Source organism: Bubalus bubalis, chromosome 3 (assembly GCF_019923935.1).
Source record: "Bubalus bubalis isolate 160015118507 breed Murrah chromosome 3, NDDB_SH_1, whole genome shotgun sequence".
Taxonomy (NCBI): domain Eukaryota; kingdom Metazoa; phylum Chordata; class Mammalia; order Artiodactyla; family Bovidae; genus Bubalus; species Bubalus bubalis.
The window spans coordinates 110,962,706-110,984,091 of NC_059159.1; the positions used below are offsets into that span (position 1 = coordinate 110,962,706).

The 21,386-nt window shown below is 38.6% G+C and overlaps 1 protein-coding gene across 1 annotated transcript in view; it reads left to right on the plus strand.

Moving 5' to 3' along the window:
• The first annotated feature begins 2,562 nt into the window (after positions 1 to 2,562).
• TMC1 (transmembrane channel like 1) overlaps positions 2,563 to 21,386 on the plus strand; it is a 140,811-nt gene continuing 121,987 nt past the window's right edge. The window contains exon 1 of the mRNA XM_044939954.1: positions 2,563 to 3,077. Within this exon, the coding sequence (XP_044795889.1) occupies positions 3,062 to 3,077 (16 nt within the window). The 5' untranslated portion in view covers positions 2,563 to 3,061. The remainder of the gene's footprint in view (positions 3,078 to 21,386) is intronic.

Genomic DNA, 21,386 nt, shown 5'->3' on the forward strand with positions numbered 1-21,386 from the left:
GCGTGTCATGGTAAGAGCTTCCCTTCCTATTGAAGGTGAATTGAGAATCTTTTCTGTTGACCTATCTCTGCCATGGCTCAAACTCCCAGTTTGACTCAGAGGCATGCCTGTAGCAGAGGACTAACCCGTCCTCAAGTCCACTGTCTCTAGAAATGCAGGTAATACAAGGCCTTGTAGAAAATGGAGGTTCTCCAAAGTCCTGTGGCAAGCCCTGTAGGCTGTTGAGAGAGGATAGTGAAAATTCCTCCTGATGCCTGGGACACAGAGGGGTCTAGTCGGGCAACCCATCCACATGGCTGCACTTGCAATTCAGCCCAACACTGACACCATCTGGATGGAAACAGGAACAAACTATTGCAACCTATGGCCTGAACTCGGAGCATTTTAGCTGGTACTCGAGAACCTTGGCCATTACCCTTTGTACTGAAAGTTGGGCTATTTTAAAGGGATTAAACCTGTGGCTTGGACAATGGGAAAGATGGGTAGATGATCATGAATAAGCCCTTGCAGGGGCAGGATATATGGAAAGATATTTGATTTCTCCTGCAAGAGCCTGTGACAGTCCTCACTGTTTTCCACATCCCAGCTCACAAGGTGCTGACACCCCCCTGGTAATTAGGAAGCTGATGCTCAGTAGATACAGCAGCTTGTATATGTAGAAAGAGTGGCCACCTTAGAGCATGGGGGGATGGTGTAATGCCAAGGAAGCCAGACTGACCTTGAGATACCATGACGTGATGAATGCAGTCACAGCACATCTCTGTGTTCTAAACAATGCACAAGGCAACTTCCCTTGCCCCACGTTGTAAAGGCAAGGGAACAGCAGGATACAGCCATTGCCCTGCCCCTCACCTTGCATCAAAGTGCTCAGCTGCTAAGCTCACATCACAGCTGGGAGAGGCCTTGAAAGTGAAGCCACTTAGTCGTGTCCAGCTCTTTGTGACCCCATGGACTGTAGCCTACCAGGCTCCTCTGTCCATAGGATTTTCCAGGCAAGAGTATTGGAGTGGGTTGACATTTCTTCCTCCAGGAGATCTTCCAGACCCAAGAATTGAACCCAGGTCTCCTGCACTGTAGGCAGACGCTTTACCGTCTGAGCCACCAGGGAAGTGGAATTTACAATGGAATGTTCCACTGGGATGGGTGAGTTACTTTGTACCCCTGAGTGAGGGGAACTACTCAGTCTCTACTAGGATCCTGCTGTCCTGCTGCAAATCAGGCCTATTGAAACATACTGTACCTGGAATGGAACCCACAGCACTGAAAGAGGGGAGAAGGTATGTGTCCTGGTCCAACAAGTTCCTACTAAAAGGAATCAAAAAGCCCATACCCATACTGCTTGAGATCTCAGTTTGAGTTTCTCTAGATAAGTCTGGAACTTCCTTATGTTTGTTGGCTATGTGTTCCTTCTGTGAAATTACTGCTCATATTTTGTTCATTTTTATTAGAGTGTATATCTTCCTATGTGGAATATTTGTTCAGATCTTTTGCCATTTATTTCCCTTTTGGAGGTACTAGTTTTCTTCTTGTTGGGTAGAAATTCTTTGTTTTTTATACTAATGAAGTGTTGTGTGAGTTGTAAATATTTTCTACTTTAATTTTTTTGACATATCTTTTTACGTATAGAAATTTTTACCTTTAACATGCTTGAGCTAATCTATTTTTCATTTTTGGTTTCTGTTTTTAATCTTTTGTATAGTATTGTTTTTATAATTTTCTGGACACAAGGCTTGAAAAACATCTTTTGTTAATTTATTTATGTTTACTATGGTTTTTGTCAGAATAGCATTTAGAGTTATTTCACACTTTTTTACATAATTTAAGTTCATATAAATTAAATTACAGTTTGTCCTCACTCTAGAGTATAGGTCCAATAATTTGCAACAAAACTTCTCAGTTTCCTTATAAATTCCCAAGTTAAAGAGCCACTTTAACTTTAAATGCAAGTCTTTAAATGTAAGTACTCAAATCAGCTATATCCTATCTTACTATTATAATTGAGATCTAGTGTCCAGAATAGGAGAAAACTGAGCCTCACTCTACAGAGCCTTGTTTAAACTATAATTCCAGGTGTGCTACACACTGCTTTGGCTGAAATCTACATAGTAGGCTTTATAGTCTAGAAGGGTCAGATGGGTACAGGAATCTATCCATGAAGCCAAAAGCTGCCCTGGTGTAAATGTGCCACCAGGATCCATTTCAAAACAGTGCTTCCTCTTGCCAAGGTCAGTGTCTGTCACCGAAGTAACCAGAGAATGCTCATGTTCTCCCTCTCAAAAAGGCAACCTTTTGCAACATTAAATTTCAGCACTTTTTGTCCCTTTCTTTGCAGTGATGGAAAATTTTTTTTGTTGTTTACCCTTTCAAAGAAAAGATTACCACCTTCTTTTGAGAAGTGTTGACAGAGAGAAAAAATTGTTTTTAATTTCCCAGAAAATGTTTCCTTATTTTCTGGGAAAGTTTTATTTTCAAAGAAGCTGAGAAAATGAACACAATATCTCCAAGTTTCCCTACATTGGGATTGATTGCTAAACTGAATGCGTGTCAGCTTTGCTGCTTAAACATGAACTCTACACGTAAGAGTATCTTCTTTATTTACTCATTTAATTTACTGATTCGACTTAGCAGTCAGTATTTCTCACCTTTCTAAAACGGCTTTCCATACACTGCCCTCTGCACTTGTAATTGGGATAAAGCCCTAGAATTGAAAGTATTTAAAACGAGGCAGACAAGTACATATGGGATGAAGCCAGATTTGCTTTGAATACCACTTCCATGATCAGTTTAGTTTTGTTTCAAGCATGAGCCTTACATACAGCCCTTTTGACCTGAGTACTCCATCCTTAAATGGCAAACTAAACATTCATGAAAATTTAATGGCAAGGAAATTAGTACCTTCTTATGTTTCAGACTGTGAAATGGATGGCACCAGGGAGCACTTTCAGCAACAGGCAGAAGTGTGTGAATGTGCTGGACCAGACCTGAAACTTTTGTCCCTCCAACTTGTCTTTCCTTTTCAAGTTAACTGGCAGCTGAGACGTTCTGAAAGGATATCACCAGGATGCCACCCAAGAAAGGTATTTCAAAATAAAGACCTCATTGTAGGATATTCTACCTTTCTTAGAGATTAGGCACTTTAGAAAAGTTTGTTTCATAATTTTTGTTTTCCTTTTGGGGTAACTCCCCTTTCTATTTTTCTGTGTGTAGGGCCCCTTTGTTTCTTGAGAAACTGGGATGGGTTTAATATTTCTTCAACTTCTTTTCTTTAATGGATGTATGATTTTACTAACTAGTAAGTGCTCAAATTCACCTTCCTTTCATTTAGGAAGACAATGGGGGAAAGCAAAATACACTGCGATTCCAGTGCGGCAACTCAGACTAGGGGTTTAGTCCGTAGCAGTGATCTCTTGTTGGATTGGTGTGTGGAGCAACTTTGTGAGGGAGACCTGTCTAGCTTCAGTTTGTGAATTAGATACAGTTCTGAGTTCAGTAAAGTTGATAAGCAGAGCAAAGAGGATTAATTCAGAGAAAGCTAAGAGAGACATAAAACCCTATTGGGGGAGGCATTTATATGAAGGGAAGCAATGTGATGAAGCACTTTTGGTTCCTATGACTTGTCATAGAGGTGCATTTTCAGTACCATGGAGATAGTGGTTAGCATGTTCAGCTGTTATCCTATGATGCTAACACAGTTCGAACTGTTGTCAGCCTCATTTCAGTCCCCAAAAGACAAACTGGCAAAAATTTTAAATATGGAAAACCAGGGAATACATATTTGCTTTTCAGTATAGAACTTCCAATCCAAATGGCCGTGGTTTCCATCATTCCATTAACCAACTTATTTAATCATAGAATGGAAAGTGGAGACACTAGAGATCTCATTTTGTTGTTGTTCAGTCGCTAAGTTGTGTCCGACTCTTTGCCACCCCGTGGACTGCAGCATGCCAGACTTCCCTGTCCTTCACTACCTCCCAGAGTTTTCTCAAACTCATGTCCATTGAATTGGTGATGCCATCCAACCATCTCATCCTCTGTCGCCTTCTTCTCCTTCTGCCCTCAATCTTTCCTAGCATCAGGGTCTTTTCCAATGAGTTGGCTCTTTGCATCAGGTGGCCAAAGTATTGGAGCTCATTTAGAGATAACCTATTAAAGTCATCCAGACCTAGCTCTTGAGAGACTGAGCAGTATCCTATTTAATATGCTCACTTATTTTGTTGACTTCAAACATCTGGGCAGTCTTAGGAATATTATTATCAAAACAAGTCATTGCTTTTAAAGTGCAAAAACAAAATCAACCCCTTCTTTTGAATCTCAGCATACTTTTCCAAAGAAGCTATTAGAAATCGCTTATATTTGTATATTAGCTTTTAACAGGTGGGGTTGGTTTTTCATTAATAAGTGTCAGCAGTTCAGTTCAGTCGCTCAGTCGTGTCTGACTCTTTTCGACCCCATGAATCGCATTACACCAGGCCTCCCTGTCGATCACCAACTCCCGGAGTTCACTCAAACTCATGTCCATCGAGTCGGTGATGCCATCCAGCCATCTCATCCTCTGTCGTCCCCTTCTCCTCCTGCCCCCAATCCCTCCCAGCATCAGAGTCTTTTCCAATGAGTCAACTCTTCGCATGAGGTGGCCAAAGTACTGGAGTTTCAGCTTTAGCATCATTCCTTCCAAAGAAATCCCAGGGCTGATCTCCTTTAGAATGGACTGGTTGGATCTCCTTGCAGTCCAAGGGACTCTCAAGAGTGTTCTCCAACACCACAGTTCAAAAGCATCAATTCTTCGGTGCTCAGCCTTCTTCACAGTCCAACTCTCACATCCATACATGACTACTGGAAAAACCATAGCCTTGATTAGATGGATCTTTGTTGGCAAAGTAATGTCTCTGCTTTTGAATATGCTATCTAGGTTGGTCATAACTTTCCTTCCAAGGAGTAAGTGTCTTTTAATTTCATGGCTGCAATCACCACCTGCAGTGATTTTGGAGCCCTGAAAGATAAAGTCTGACACTGTTTCCAGTGTTTCCCCATCTATTTGCCATGAAATGATGGGACCAGATGCCATGATCTTAGTTTTCTGAATGTTGAGCTTTAAGCCAACTTTTTCACTCTCCTCTTTCACTTTCATCAAGAGGCTTATTAGTTCATTGTGGCTAGAAGCAAAAATTCCAATACTGCATTTATAGTATGCTTTGGCTTGACTATGTGAGGATTCCCTTTAGTTATTATAACTGTCAAATGATGTAAGGTAAATACCGTCAAAACATATTTTTCTACTTAGGAGTAATTTTCACAGGCCTGTTTTTGTTTCACCAAAGATACAGATTTTTAGTATCTGAGTTCCATATGCTAATATTCAGAAGCACTAGGCATTAATATATTCATATATTTTAATGGGGAAAAAAGAGAAAATTACACTCTTGTCTGATGTCTTCATAGGTCTTGGAAAGGCTTGAAGAAGGGGCATGAAGTTCATAAACCATTATTAAGTGAGAGACATTTAAATGATCCAAACCAAAATTGTCCTAGACAAGAAAAATATCCCTGTGTGGAAGTTGAATCTCTAAGGCCTTTCCTCATGCTACAACAATTGCTTCAATTTGAAAATTTATCCCTAACACTTGATATCCCTGATAGCTCAGTTGGTAAAGAATCCACCTGCAATGCGGGAGACTCTGGTTCGATTCTTGGGTTGGGAAGATCCCCTGGAGAAGGGATAGTCTACGCTCTGCAGTGTTCTTGGGCTTCCCTTGTGGCTCAGCTGGTAAAGAAATGACCGGTAATGCAGGAGACCTGGGTTCGATCCCTGGGTTGGGAAGATCCCCTGGAGAAAGGGACGGTTACCCACTCTAGTATTCTGGCCTGGAGAATTCCATGGACGAGTCCATGGGGTCACAAAGAGTCAGACACAACTGAGTCACTTTCACTTTCAAATATCTCATGTTAGTATGTGAGAATTTTTCCTCCTCTTCTCTTTGTGGTATGGGGAAAAGTCAGTTCCCATCAATGCAGAGATTCATATTTGCCAGTACTGTTATTAAATTATCTTCTTATTCTCTTGTGTTCAAACAAGGTGTCTTCTTTAATTTTAATTCATTTAAACAATATAGAAAAAAATAATAGAAACTCTTTCACTTCAGGATGCTCATAACCTATTTGAGGAGTTGAGACAAAGAGTAGAAAATATTTTAAAAAGCAGTACCATTATGAGAAACATGTTTGAGTGCAGGATATGAAGTATCAATTGGATTGCAGAGGCAATATATACTATGTACCTTTTCTCATTTCCAATTACTTAATCCTCTTCTATGACACTCTACTGAACATTCTTCAGTTTATCTAGATCAACCCTTAGCTATGGAGCTGAAATTTTCAGCAGATACAAATCTGGTAGGCCCTGGATATGTTTGGATGACCATTTTAAGGTTCTGACTACTATAGCTCTGTTTATGCTGAACTGAAGGTGCTCACTCTTATCACCACATCATATCCTTATCTCTTGGCAGTGTGGGGAGTAGAACAAATATTGGAATCATGCAGACCTAGGTTTTAATTCAGTCCTTGCTTCACTTCTTCTTGTAAGCTTTAGATCTTATTGGTTAGGGGAAATTTGGTTACAGACAACATATTCCAGCTTAGCTAACCTAAGGTAAAAGACACGGGGATGGGCGGGGGCAGGGAGAGAACTCAAAGGAAAAAAGAGGGTGATTGTCTATCTCAGTTTGAACCAGAAACTGAAGCCTTACGCAAACCCAGAAAATTCTCTTTGTCTCTTACCTCTGCAATCTGCTTCATTCTTTCTGGTTGCATACATGGTTTTCTCTCTTTTGTAGTAGACATGACAGGTAAGACTAAGGCTTACAGTGCCTAAAGCTTCCGTTTTCTCAGCCATATGGGTGAATAAATGTGTGTATGATTATGTCAGGATACAATTCACAGAAAATGTTGGGGAGGTAGTAGAAAAGTTCCCATAAAAGCAGAGTAACTGGAATAATAAAATGATAGTTGTTCACTGCTGCTGCTGCTGCTAAGTCACTTCAGTCGTGTCCAACTCCGTGCCACCCCATTGACGGCAGCCCACCAGGCTCCCCCATCCCTGGGATTCTCGACGCAAGAACACTGGAGTGGGGTGTCATTTCCTTCTCCAATGCATGAAAGTAAAAAGTGAATGTGAAGTCGCTCTTCGCGACCCCTGGACTGCAGCCTACCAGGCTCCTCCATCCATGAGATTTTCCAGGCAAAGTACTGGAGTGGATTGCCATCATTTCACTTCTTCTTTTAGTTCAGCTTACTTCTTTATAGGAGATCTTCCATAAATATTAATTTTCTTGTTCCTTACTTCCTTTCCAGGCAATCTTCACTCTCTATCCTAAACAAGTTTCTGCTAAGAGTATATAATATGTACTACCCTCAAATAGAAATACGTCTTGATAAAACAGAATTCTTGAGAACAGCTTCCATTTCCGTCATTTATCAAGAGAAAAATTCACATATTATTCCTGGGCCACATAGATACAGTGAAAGTAACTGGGGTTACTTTCGTTTGGATGAGTCTTTATCCAAGAAGGCTGCTTCTTGGAGTGAGGATTGTACAGATACAGAGGCTGCCTATGGGATGAACTGTTGGGGTCATACCTGTAGGAGTGCTACAAAAGGCCCTCAGGAGAATGCACTAACCAAGGCTTAGACTGATTACTTCAGAGTGCACTGTGCATTGTAATGACTTGATACTGGAAAATGAATATGGCTTATCAGAGTGAGGTGATTCTTATAACTGTAAATTACCAGAAAGCTGAAGATCTGCCTGAAATCCAGCCTGGAAAGTGAAATCTCATGGAGCATGATTAAAGGTAGTATTTATTTACTTTCTAAATAAACAATCCAAGTTTACTGAAGTGAGCTACAGTTATAGTTAGTAGGGCACATAGTAGATTTTGATATAAATCAGTTTGGTTCAGTTCACTCAGTCGTGTCTGACTCTTTATGAGCCCGTGGACTATAGCACACCAGGCTTCCCTGTCCATCACCAACTCCCAGAGCTTACACAAACATGTCCATTGAGTTGGCGATGCCATCCAACCATCTCATCCTCTGTCATCCCCTTCTCCCCATGCCTTCAATCATTCCCAGCATCAGGGTCTTTTCCAGTGAGTCAGTTCTTCGCATCAGGTGGCCAAAGTATCAGTCCTTCCAATGAATATTCAGGACTGATTTCCTTTAGCATGGACTTGTTGGATCTCCTTGCAGTCCAAGGGACTCTCAAGAGTCTTCTTCAACACCACAGTTTAAAAGCATCAATTCTTCAGCACTCAGCTTTCTTTATAGCCCAACTCTCACATCCATACATGACTACTGGAAAAACCACAGCTTTGACTAGATGGACCTTTGTTGGCAAAGTAATGTCTCTAATGCTTTTTAAAATGCTGTCTAGGTTGGTCATAACTTTTCTTCCAAGGAGCATGCGTCTTTTACTTTCATGGTTGCAGTCACCATCTGCAGTGATTTTGGAGCCCCCAAAAATAGTCTGTCACTGTTTCCATTGTTTCCCCATCTATTTGCCATGAAGTGATGGAACCAGATGCCATGATCTTAGTTTTCTGAATGTTGAGCTTTAAGCAAACTTGTTCACTCTCCTCTTTCACTTTCATCAAGAGGCTCTTTAGTTCCTCTTCACTTTCTGCCGTAAAGGTGGTGTCATCTGCATATCTAAGGTTATTGATATTTCTCCCGGCAATTTTGATTCCAGCTTGTGTTTCTTCCAGTCCAGCGTTTCTCATGATGTACTCTGCATGTAAGTTAAATAAGCAGGGTGACAATATATAACCTCTATGTACTCCTTTTCCTATTTGGAACCAGTCTGTTGTTCCATGTCCAGTTCTAACTGTTGCTTCCTGACCTGCATACAGATTTCTCAGGAGGTAGGTCAGGTGGTCTGGTATTCCCATCTCTTTCAGAATTTTCCACAGTTTGTTATGATCAACATAGCCAAAGGCTTTGGCATAGTCAGTAAAGCAGAAGTAGATGTTTTTCTGGAACTCTCTTGCTTTTTTGATGACCCAGTTCTTTTTCTTAACGGAGCCAGTTAGAAGCTTTGAACAAGACAGCTAAGGAATTTCTTACAGGATGGTATGGCTCATCTATCCCGTGTGTCATCCTGCTCCTTGTATGATCTGGCCTGGGCTCTCTAATTCTAAAACCTTAATTATGTGCTACAGAGTTTTCACAATCTTTGTTTTTTAACTCTGAGAATGACTTCATGATGCTGTAAGTCTTTTTATGCACCTCAGGGCTAATGGTTTATCTGTCTTATTCCTCACATCTATTCTTTCTCCTTGAAGGTGAAGATTCTCGAAAAACTGTGTAGACTGAAGAGGCCTTCCTACTCTTTCAATGTTGATCCTATCGTCTGCTGTTAAGTTTAAACTGAAACGGGTCCCTCATTTATGCAGCACCATGACATTTCCTGGGTAATGAACAGTCTTACAGCAAGAGTAGTTCGTTTTGTTTTTTCATTCCACAGCTAATATTATGTGCAAGTTAAACTTGCAATTAGTCCACACCTTAAAATACGGTGATTTTGTGAAATGGAATTCTCTAACTTCAAATAGACTTCCTTTTCATTGAACTTACTGAATTATATTCAAATCAGTAATTCTGTCCTTTAATATCTGGTTTTTGAGAGGCAGTGACTAATACAATAGCATCTCCTCCCCCAATTCTATCTGCCTTTAAGAAAATATTTTTGACTCAAAGAAAAAGATGTTTTCCTGCTCGTCTATTTCTGTTCCAATTCCCCAAATATGCAAAAACTCTGGGTTTTCACAGTTCCAGAGTTTCTCTGACTCCACATAAAAGATTTCAATATAGAAACATATCGATAATGCTAACCTCCCACAGAATACTTAGAAAATAATGCAAGAGTATTCTTGCAAAAACATCTCCTGGGCCCTGCAGGAGATACTTGCAAGTTCCAGTCAAACTTATGATGTAGCCCTAGATTTGTGTCCTCATGTGGCTTCTCCTTATTATAATACCACCATTGTGATCTAGGATCCAGTACTCTAAATTCTCTGTCTTTTTCACTTTAGCTTGCTTTAATTTAATTTTTATCCAGGTACCTGGGTGGAAAATATCAATATATTATTTTTACACTAGAATTTAAATTATTGATGGGTAAAGGAGTGCTTTTTAGTGCTCTGCTATGGGTCGTATTTTTTCAGACCTTGCCTAATTCCTAGATTATCATTCCCTTCTGTCTCTTCCTTCATCAGAAAGCTTAGATGGTTTCTATTGTTGCCATGTAACATTTAAATAGATTTCCCAAACCAGTATGTCAGGATCTTCTGCCATTTGAACTTAGTTTTACTTTAAGTTCTTATTTGATCTATTTGATCCACTTTCCATTCCCTACCCGTTTGATTAATAAGTACTAACATCACTTCTCTTTTGGCTTCTCACTTTCTGTGCTTCTTTTTCTGACCAATTCTTTTCTTTTGACTGCTTTTATTTTTCAAGTACATCAGTAACATCATTTTAACTACTTTTTCTGCCCTGGGAGCCATTCTATCTCTTTAGAAAGCTTTCACTTGTGTCATATCTCATCTTTTATGTTTTGATGTTTAATCGCATGCAGAAGTTTGTAGAGTGATCCTAGGCTTCATAAGACACCTCCAAGACCCATTTTCACATAGTATGAGAAAAAGTGTGCTCACTTAATGTTACATTTTTTAAAATTTTTACTTTTTAAAAAAGAAAGAATAGAAAATTCAACAATATGTCATAGCTAGCAAAATATTTGTAATCAGGACTCTCCTAGAAATTTCAGGATGTATCCTATCACTGATTACACTGGAAGACATGGGAAAGCAGGGGCATGGCTGACTTTAATACCATATATCTTCTACTGCCACAAGAATACTTAAGACTTGGTAAGTATTTATTGAGTGAACGATTGACTGTACCATGCATAGGTACGTGGATAGTGAGTAGAGTGATCCTAGGCTTTATAAGACACCTCCAAGACCCATTTTCAGGTAGGTGTAAGACGTGAGTGTAGTCTAGGACCCCACTCCTTGTTCTTAGCTCACTTTTGCAGGGAGATTTAGAAAAGGAGGTTGGCCTCTGATACTATTTTCCTTGGTAGGTTATATGAGATCAAAGGCAGAAATTAAGGAAATAGGTCTATTTTTAGACTTGGAGACTTATTTAGATAGGTTGCTGTAGAAGGTGGTGCAAAGATATTCACACATAGAATATCACATCAAGGGTGCTTTAACACTGCATTCCAATGATCTGGGAGGGGTTGGGTGGAACAAGTCTGGCAGCTGGTGACTAGGCTGTGGGTCAGCAGACCTGAATATTACCTTTGGCACCATGATGCGGCCTTAGCTTATAGACTTTGAGATTAATCTAATAGACCTTCAATCATTTGTTTTATCTAAAAAAAAATCTGTGTAGCTTTCTGCTTCTCTTTAAACTTCTCTTGTCTATAGGTGAGGGCACCAGATGCCTGTGAGCTTATCAGCACTGACCACTAGGAAGAAAAGGTATCCCACTCATGAGAAAGTGACATTTGCTTTCTCTGCAAAGAGGAATGATCTGTATAACTGTGCAGAAGTGGGAACATGGCCTGCAGTTCCGGGCCATGTTCCTCTCCATCCCTCTGCAGTTATGTTTCATTTGTGTGGAGGAGGCTGGGGTTATGTGAGGAGCAGAGCTGCCAGACTGAACAAATGCTATAGTGAGAAGGCAGGAAATTAAATATCAAAAATTTCAAGGAGAAAAATTTACAATAGCTACATTTAAAAGTGCTTTGATGTTGAGAGGTATGAGTGATGTAGTTAAGGAAAACAGGATCTTCTCTAAGAAAGTTAGGAAAGAGCCTAAAGAAGCAGCCCTCATCTCTTGGGGCACAGCTCTTATCTATTCCCTCCATGGCCTGTGCCTCCTCCTTCCTGTGACTTTGCTCCGTGTCTTTTTTCCTCTTGGACAGGTTTCCTATATTAACCGAAAGGCCCCAAGCAAGACTCAGGGGGAAATGTGGTAAGTCTGGGACTGGAAGGAATTTACTGTATAATATCCCTATTGTTCACTGATGGACTGGTTTTTTCATTCATTTATTCATTCACTCATTCATGTTCCAAATATTTACTGACTGCTACAGTTTGCCAGGCACTAAGGACAAAGAGTTAAAGAAGGCCAACAGAGGTTGATCCTGCCTTCCTGGAGCTTACTGCTTGTGGAGAAAATGAACAGTGGCGCAGTTTACAAATAGTTGGGTTACATAGTGTCAGACCGTGACAGGGCTATGAAGAAAACTAAAGCAGGGTAGGAGAACTAGTGATCCTGGTAGCTTTTGATTTCTCCATCTCTCTAGTTGCTCTTGCAGGTGGCATGGCAAAGGAAATTTCTAGTGTTGACTTTCAAGTTAGGGCATTTTTCTACCCTATTTCTCACCCCTACGTTCTCCCTCCAGCCTGTAAGGTATATTTTTTAGAGGTATATTCCCTTGGATTCTGCAGTGTAAGTCAGCTTCCTTCCTCTTAGCTGCCATATATTCACTATAAAAATGTATATGCACTACCTTCTTTTGCCTAGAGACACCAGACTTCTCTGTTCTCTCATTTTTGAAATGGTGTAGAGATCGCTCATCTGCTGATAGTCCTTCTTTCCCTTTGTCTTGTGGATTTGTACCTTTTAAAATTCCTTCACTACCATGTGTAGTTAGATCTTGGGAAGTACTAAAGGCAAACATGTATACAACCCACTATATGTAAATGAATTTATCCACTTAATCTGTCTAAAATTTGAGATAATAACACAGCCATCACTGGGTTTCTCTGTGAACTCTGGACATTTTTAATCCCTGTAATTTTTCAATTGCTTGGCAGTAACATAGTCAAGTATGTTGACCTGAAACAAACAGACTGCCAGATATTTCTCCAGCAAAAAGAGATTTATTGGGGATCTACATAAAATTACAATTAGGGGTCTGCAGCCACGGTTAGCTACATGCAAGTTCCTGCATGGAGGGAAGGGGAACACTTTTAAAGAGAGGAAAAGACGGGTGTGTAATTTGGGAGACTGGGATTGAGATATACACACTAGTACGTATATAATAGTAGAGAAGGAAATGGCAATCCACTCCAGGATTTTTGCTTGGAAAATCCCATGGACAGAGGAGCCTGGTAGGCTATAGTCCATGGGGTTGCAAAGAGTTGGACACGACTGAGCACACACAGCCACACACATATAAAATAGATAACTAATAAGGACCTACTGTATAGCCCAGGGAATTCTAATCAATACTCTGTAATGACCTATATGGGAAAATAATCTTAAAAAATGAGTGAATTAATGTATATGCATAACTGATTCACTTTGCTGTACAGCAGAAACTAACACAACATTGTAAATCAACAATACTCCAATAAAATTTATTTTAAAAAAAAGTGATAGAAGGGAAAAGGAAATTGATAGGGCTTTAGTAAGCCAAGAGTCCATGGCTTTTCATTGGCTGAGTCTGTGCTAGGAAAAGAATCTGTCTTCCTACTGGGCTCTGTTTTGGTCACAGGGTGTGAGAGCTCCCCCTTCTGGACTCCAAACTCTATTTAATTGAGGTTTTAATTTATTCATTTTTCATGGCTAACAGTGCCTATTGCTATAAATTCCAGCCCCCATCTTGTCAACTCAGTGGGGTTGTAACTTTCTCTTTACCAATTCTGCTTCTTTTTTATTAAGATTTTTTTTTTTTTTACTTCTTTTTTTAGAGATTCAGTTTAACTCTCAGAACTGTTCACAGGGAGCCTTCAGCAATTTATCCATTACAGTGTAGAATTTTCTACCCAGTAACAGTTCCCGTGGGGGATTCTGCTTGTAGATTTTGCTCTGGTAAATTGTAATTCTCTGTATTTGCTTCTCTCTCTCTCTCTAATTTTGGGGGCTGCCTTGTGATGTTGATTCTCTGACAGATGTTAGAAGAGTTATTGATTTTCAGTTTTATCAGCTTTTTCTTGTTTTGGGGGTGGGAGTGATGACTTCCAATCTCTTTACATCTAGAGAGTCAGTGGGAATCTACCTCTTTAATGCAGCTTGTTTTGACCATTTCAACTCCCTGGGATGTTTCCTCTCTCTTAGCTCCCTATTTTTGACATTTAATATCAGGGTACTTACATTCCACCTTACACCAACTATTTTATTTGTGCATAGCCTATCTTCTAGCCAGACTGGACCTCTTTAAATGAAAGAAAAACATTTTATTTATTTTACAGTTCCCCAGATTTCATTAGATTATTTTAGATTTGAGTGTTTCTGTATATCAGACACTGCTACATACATTTTGCTTATTTAATTATTGCAACACTCCTATGAAATTATTTGCTTTTACAATTTGTTGAAATGAAAGCCGATGTTCAGAGAGGTTATATGTGGCCTATGGTCATGCTTTTTGAAGTGGCAGAACTAGGTTTTGAACTCAGGTCTCCCTGATTCTAAGAAAAAGACAGTTCCTTCAGCTAAGCTACAAAGTCCTTCCTAGTGCTTTGTTGTATTTTTGTTGATTGAATGAATTAATGAATGAATTATCTGGATATTTCTGTACTGTTCTCTCTCTAAGTAAAGATGATGGCAGGTACTTGACCTATTTATTGAATAAAATAGTCAACTGAGATCTCTTTATTTGGTAACCAAGAGAAAGTAGAGTTAATTAACTGAAACTCTCTCCCGTCACTTCTTCTTAAACTTGCAGAATGTCTCAGAGACATTTTTCTGAGCTCCATTATAAGGTGGAACATTTTAGCTACTACTGAAGAAAGCACTAAACATTTTATGAGTTGGCTGTTTCTTCCTAACACTGTGGGAAAAAATGTTGTTTGCTAAATTCTGGCTGCTTTATTCCTGTTTTTTTTTTTTTTTTTTTTTCATGATGCTTCATAATCCAGGCCTTCTTTACAGGGACACAGGGGTAGTTTATAACTGCAAGAGTCAAAGAAATAAGTTTGTGTGAGATTCTAAAAGACATAGTGAAGCAGTAACCTCTTACTTTCTGCAGCTTTTTTTTTTTTTTTTTCAAAAATTTCCCTTATTTTTTTGTCTCCCTAAGTCTCAGACTTAAAATAAAAAACAAAATACAACTTTGCTTTTTAAAGTATCTTTAAAAGTAAATGTGGTAAGTAATAATTTACCATAATAATTATTTGGAAATACAGAAATAATCTAAAGAAGAAGAAACTTTCTCACAATTTCATCATCCAGATATGTCTGCTAACATTTTGGCATATTTCACCTCAGCCTGCACACCCTTTTTTCATAAAACATTGATTTCTGATCTCTAACTACCTGAAGGTATTGGGTATGAAACAAAGAAGAAAGAGCCAGGAGGCAGCCAGGGAGCTTGACTCATGTTTTGCTTTGATCTGTTTCCCACATGTGACTGGAAAAAAGAACTCAATCTACAGAATGCTAGAACATTTAGCATGAATAGATTTCTCGTTTGGTTAAGACACCAAATTTACTCTCCTTTCTGAAGCAAATTTTTAAAAAGTGGACAAAATACATGAAACAACCATTTTCAAGACATTATACCTCAGACAACAAAGGATAGTAGCCTCTAAGAAATGGAAGACAAATGAGGTGAACCCTACAACTGCCCCAGCTACTGTCTAGAGAGAGTCTCCAGGCCACAGTGTAGGGAGTAGGGATGTATGCAGAGATTAATGAGCTCCCTGAGTTGAGGCGATACAGCTAAGAGCCCAGGGACACTAAAGCAGCTAAAATTCACAGGGCTGAACAGAAGAGAAAGCTGAACAGAGAGAGAGCATTCTGGAGACTTGCAGTGTTTCTGTGCAAAGAGTCGGCCACGACTGAAGCAACTGAGCAGGCACTGACACTTCAACTGCATAATAATCCTTGTTTGCACGTGGTTGGGGAAAGAACCTCCAAAGTAGAGGGAGAAATCATTAGAGCCCACACAATTCTGGGAGTAGTTTGTCTTTCTACCAGCAAGAATATAAAATCTTATAATTCGTGGAATCCAGGAATCCAGAGTACTAAGAAGAGTTTTTCCTTAGCAATAGGGAAAAGTTAGCCCTAGACCAAATGTTGTTCTAGTCCCACCTAACAGCTTAAAAGTGAATCTCTAAAGAATAAAACTATTTTAAGGTAACTTAAATGCATACCGGAACAAAATTGAAGAATATTTATAGGAATATAAAAATATTTAACACTCAATAAAGACACATTTATAATTTCTATTATGTAATCAAATATTATCGTGAATATAAAGAAGCATAAAAATATATTTAATTACGAAAAAATCAATGAAACATAATTACCAAGATGATACAGATACAGATAATATAAATAGTAGACAAATAGTTATTATAACCTTATTACACACATTCAAGAGACTAATGGAAAAATTAAGTAGAGACATAGATGAAATTAAAGGGATAAAATTAATCTTCTGCAGACAGTGTCTAAGATGAAACATATACTGCATGGGATTAACATTAGACATAAATGGTCTAAATACCCAAATTAACAGTTAGGAACAGTCAGACTAGAGTCAAAAACTAAGATTCAACTATATGTTGCCTATGAGAAACTCACTTTCAGTATAAATATACAAATAGTTTAACAGTAAAAAAAATGGGGGAAAAAAGACATATTAGACTAATCAAAAGAAAGCTGGAGTGATCATGTTAATATTGGTCAAGTTCTATTTCAGAACAAAGAACATTACCAGGATTAAAGAATGCCATTTCATACAGATGGGGTAAATTAATCAAGAGGAAATAAAAAATTTAAATATTTGTATACCTAATAACAGAACCTCAAAATACACAAAGCAAATACTGATAGAATTGAAAGGAAAAATACACAAACTCGCTATTATAGTCAGATTTCAGCACCTTTTTTGTAAAAAGACAAGCAAAAAAATTAATAAGCATATAGAAGGCCTCTACAACACTATCAACCATTTTGAACTAACTGAAATTTATATAACTCCACCTAAGAATAGCAGAATATGCATTATTTTCAAGTAGATATAGAACATTTAGCAAGATAAACCATATTGTAAGTTATAAATAAATCTCAATATATTTGAAGAGATTCAAATTGTACAAAGTATATTCTCTGGCTACAGTAAAATTAAACTAGAAATCAGTAGCAAAAGACTTATCTGGAACCCCCCAAAATTTGGAAAGTGAATATTGCACTTTTAAATGACCCTAGGGTCAAATAAGAAAGCAAAACAGAAATTAGAAAGTGTTTTGAACTGAATTACAATAAACATATAGGATTTAAAAAAATTTGGAAACTGCTAAAACAGTATTTAAAGGAAAATTTGTAGCACTGTACACCTATATTAGAAAAAAAGGAAATGTCTCAAATCAGTGATCTCAGTTTCTACTTTAAGAAGCCAAAAGGAACAGAAGAGTAAATAAAACTCAAAATAAGCAAAAGAAAGTAAGTAATAAAGGCTGGAGCTAAAATCAATGGAAGATAAAAACAATAGAGAAATTGACACTAATAACTTATGTTTTGAAAAAATCAATGAAATTGATAAACTTCTGTCCAGATTAATCAGGAATTTATCAAGAGTCAGATCAGATCAGTCGCTCAGTCGTGTCTGACTCTTTGCGACCCCATGAATTGCAGCACGCCAGGCCTCCCTGTCCATCACCAACTCCCGGAGTTCACCCAGACTCACGTCCATTGAGTCAGTGATGCCATCCAGCCATCTCATCCTCTGTCGTCCCTTTCTCCTCCTGCCCCCAATCCCTCCCAGCATCAGAGTCTTTTCCAATGATAAATAATTTTAATTAAATATAGTTATTCACCTAGTAGAAGACAGAAATGAGACAAGCGACATCTCTACAAATCCTATTGATACTGAAAGATTAATAAGGCAATATTATGAACAACTGATGCTGAAGCTGAAGCTCCAGTACTTTGGCCACCAGATGGAAACAGCTGACTCATTAGAAAAGATCCTGAGGCTTGGAAATGTTGAAGGCAGGAGCAGAAGCAGACGACAGAGGCCGAGATGGTTGGATGGCATCACCAACTCAATGGACATGAGTTTGAGCAAGCTCCGGAAGATGGTGAAGGACAGGGAAGCCTGGCGTGCTGCAGTCCATGGGGTCGCAAAGAGTTGAACACGACTGAGTGACTGAACAACAACAATGAACAACTCATGACAAGAAACTGACAACTTAGGTAAATTGTACAAATTACTTATATGATAGCCTGCTAAACCTGACTCAAGAAGAGATAGATAACCTGAATAGAAATTGAATTTACTGTTCAAAACTGACCCACAAAAGAATATTTGGCCAACCAAATAGATGGTTGAGAATAATGCAGAGGCTATGAAGAGAAATCTAGGATTCTGAAATTTTCCTTGAGGCTTTTAAAATTCCCTTTCTCTCTCTCTCCCTCTCTTCCACACACACACACACACACACACACACACACGCTTTCACAGTGACTTCTCATGACACATGAGACAGGATGTGAAACTGAGCAGTTCTGATGAATGTCTGAGTGATAAGATCTCACCTCTAAGAGCAAAGAGCTGAGAGGCTATTCTGGCTCTGTAAGACCTAGAAACTAGTTTCTTGGGGAATACTTGATTACATTAGGTAGGCCAAATAGCTTCTGAGGCTACCATTACAGTTTTAGCCCTACCTTCAACTGCCTGAAAAAAATGTATTATACTAGATTAGGAAACTGATTTAGGATGTGGTTTGTCTCAATAATCAAAGTAAGTCCATTTTATGGAAAGAAAAGCAAGAAATGATGGGAACTTGAAAATGTAATGAGCACCTGAATTTATTTGTTTTTCTTTTAAAGGGGTCTCTTTTAATCAGCATCAGCTTTCTCTCCTGCCTCCCACCTGGCTGTCATAGGACTGAATTTAGATCTTAATATTTGACCATTGCCCTTCTCTGTGAGACATAATAGTTACAATCATAGTCCCAACCTTCTGGCATTTAATCAAGATAAAATTGATTACCTTTAACTGAAAACAAAAAAATCACTTATAATCAGGATGCTGATTCCAATTTTTAGTAGACTTAGCAGACTGTCAGGTACTTACTGAGTGCTCCTCATACTGCTTCTCTCTTTTCTGTTGCTGCTGCTGCTGCTAAGTCGCTTCAGTCGTGTCTGACTCTCTGCAACCCCATAGACGGCAGCCCACCAGGCTCCGCCGTCCCTGGGATTCTCCAGGCAAGAACACTGTTGCTACATAGTCCTGATAGCTTGTCCTCTGGATGCCAGAGTACTGACAAGAAAGGAATTTGGAAGCTGAGTAAGAGAGGATATAAAAATCTCTCATTCCGAAGTCCACAGACTTCTATCTTTTTGTATGGAACTAATTTTCTGTGTCACTGGAAGATGGTTACTCACAATGGCTATTGGTCCCTTGCTTTTTGTTCAACTTAAACCTGTGCTACAAGTGCTCCAATTATTGACAAGCAAAAACTGGCTAATGAAGTTGACTGTTGGCTCAGACAGCATGACTTTCAACATTGGCTAGCATCATAAACAGGTGTGGTGAGGAGTAAAGCTAAGAGTATCAAGAGACGGAAAGTTTTGGGTCAAATTTTATTCCTTGTTTTCATCTTTTGGTGATTAGTCTTAAATATAATCTCAGACTGAATATTGTGGCAATTTTCTTACTTGCAGAGCGCAAAATATTAAAGTAAAGGTCAAAGTAGTTGTGTCTTCCTGTCTTCCTAGAATTTTAGGTGAAAGATGCAAAATTTTTGTTTATGCATAAAAGCATTTGAACTGTCCTTGTAGATTACTATAACTTTTGCTGTGTGTGAGGCACTATATTATGTGCCTGCATATTACATTTAGTTCTCCTTCCTTTCTCTAAGACATAGAGAATTTAAATGAATTAGCCAAAGTTATGGCATAAAGTTGTGGCAGAGCCAAAACTCAAATATGAGTTTGTCTGACTTAAAACCTCAGGCTCTTTCTACTAGAGCCGCTGCCAACTATGTGAATGCAATAGTCTTAGGAACCCAATAAATGGAACCCAATAAATAAACCCAATAAATTTAAAGAGCATAAATCCTTCTTTTTTGCTCCTATTTTTCAGTAGTAGGCCAGTGATAGAAATAAACTTTGTTCTTTATGGCCATGATCTTGAAGGAATTGGAATTAATACAAATGGAATTAAATAGTGAAATGTGTTCATTTGTATTGATTAATGTTCTGCCTATTTCCAGAAATATTTGAAGAAATGTTGCAAAAATCGAATATCCTGAAAGTCCTAATGAGCATAATCTCACTCTCTTATGGACTCTAATAGATATTTATAGAGTTCTAATATCTAATAGATATTTATAATAGACATTTATGCTTGTATGTCTCTGGGGAACTTGCCATTATATCTTGTGTTATTGTTTCTAGTATTTGTCTAATTCCATCAAGATGACCCTGAAGGCAGATACTCTTTGTATTAGGATTCTTTAGAGAAACAGACCAATAGTTCTCTCTCTCTTACATTTGATTTCATGAAGTTCACCTCTAAGAAGGATTACTTCACTTAACAAATCATCTAGTGTTAGTTTGAGGTAGAGATGGCTGAAGTACTTCTGACTAGTCTTTTGGATGTTAAAACTTCATTCTACCATTGTGGATTACTAACTAGAGTACTCAGATGTTAACCAACTGCCCTTAGGATATAAATGAACACATATATCACATTTTATGTGAGCTATTTTAATAAAATGACAGACTACCTACAAATTACTTAAGTGTTTGGTCTTATTAAATATTATAAATTGAGTCTGTGAGAAAGAAATTGGCATGGGTGGATAGTTGATCGCAATACTTACAAATTCCTAAGTGTATTAGTCATTCAGTCATGTCTGACTCTTTACGACCCCATGGACTGTGACCTGCCAGGCTCCTCTGTCCATACGATTCTCCAGGGAAGAATACTGGAGTGGGTTGCCATTTCCTTCTCCTGGAGAGATCTTCCTGACCCAGGGATTGAACCCAGGTCTCCTGCATTCCCAGGGAAGCCCAGGTGGCTCAGATCATAAAGAATTTTCCTGAAGTGCGGGAGACCTGGGTCTGATCCCTGGATCTGGAAGATCCCCTAGAGAAGGGATGGCTACCCACTCTAGTAATTCTTGCCTGGAGACTTTCATGGACAGAGGAGCCTGGCAGCTATATAAACTCCTGAGGACACCTAGAATTCAGAATTCTTTTTCATTAACTGATGATAGTGGTATCTAATATCCCTAGTTGAGTAGCAAATCCTATGTGTAATTGTTCCCAAACAGCTAAAAAGCAGAAAAAAGAATGATTCATTCTAGTCCATGACTTACTTTTTCTAAGGAAAAATAAATTATTTCATC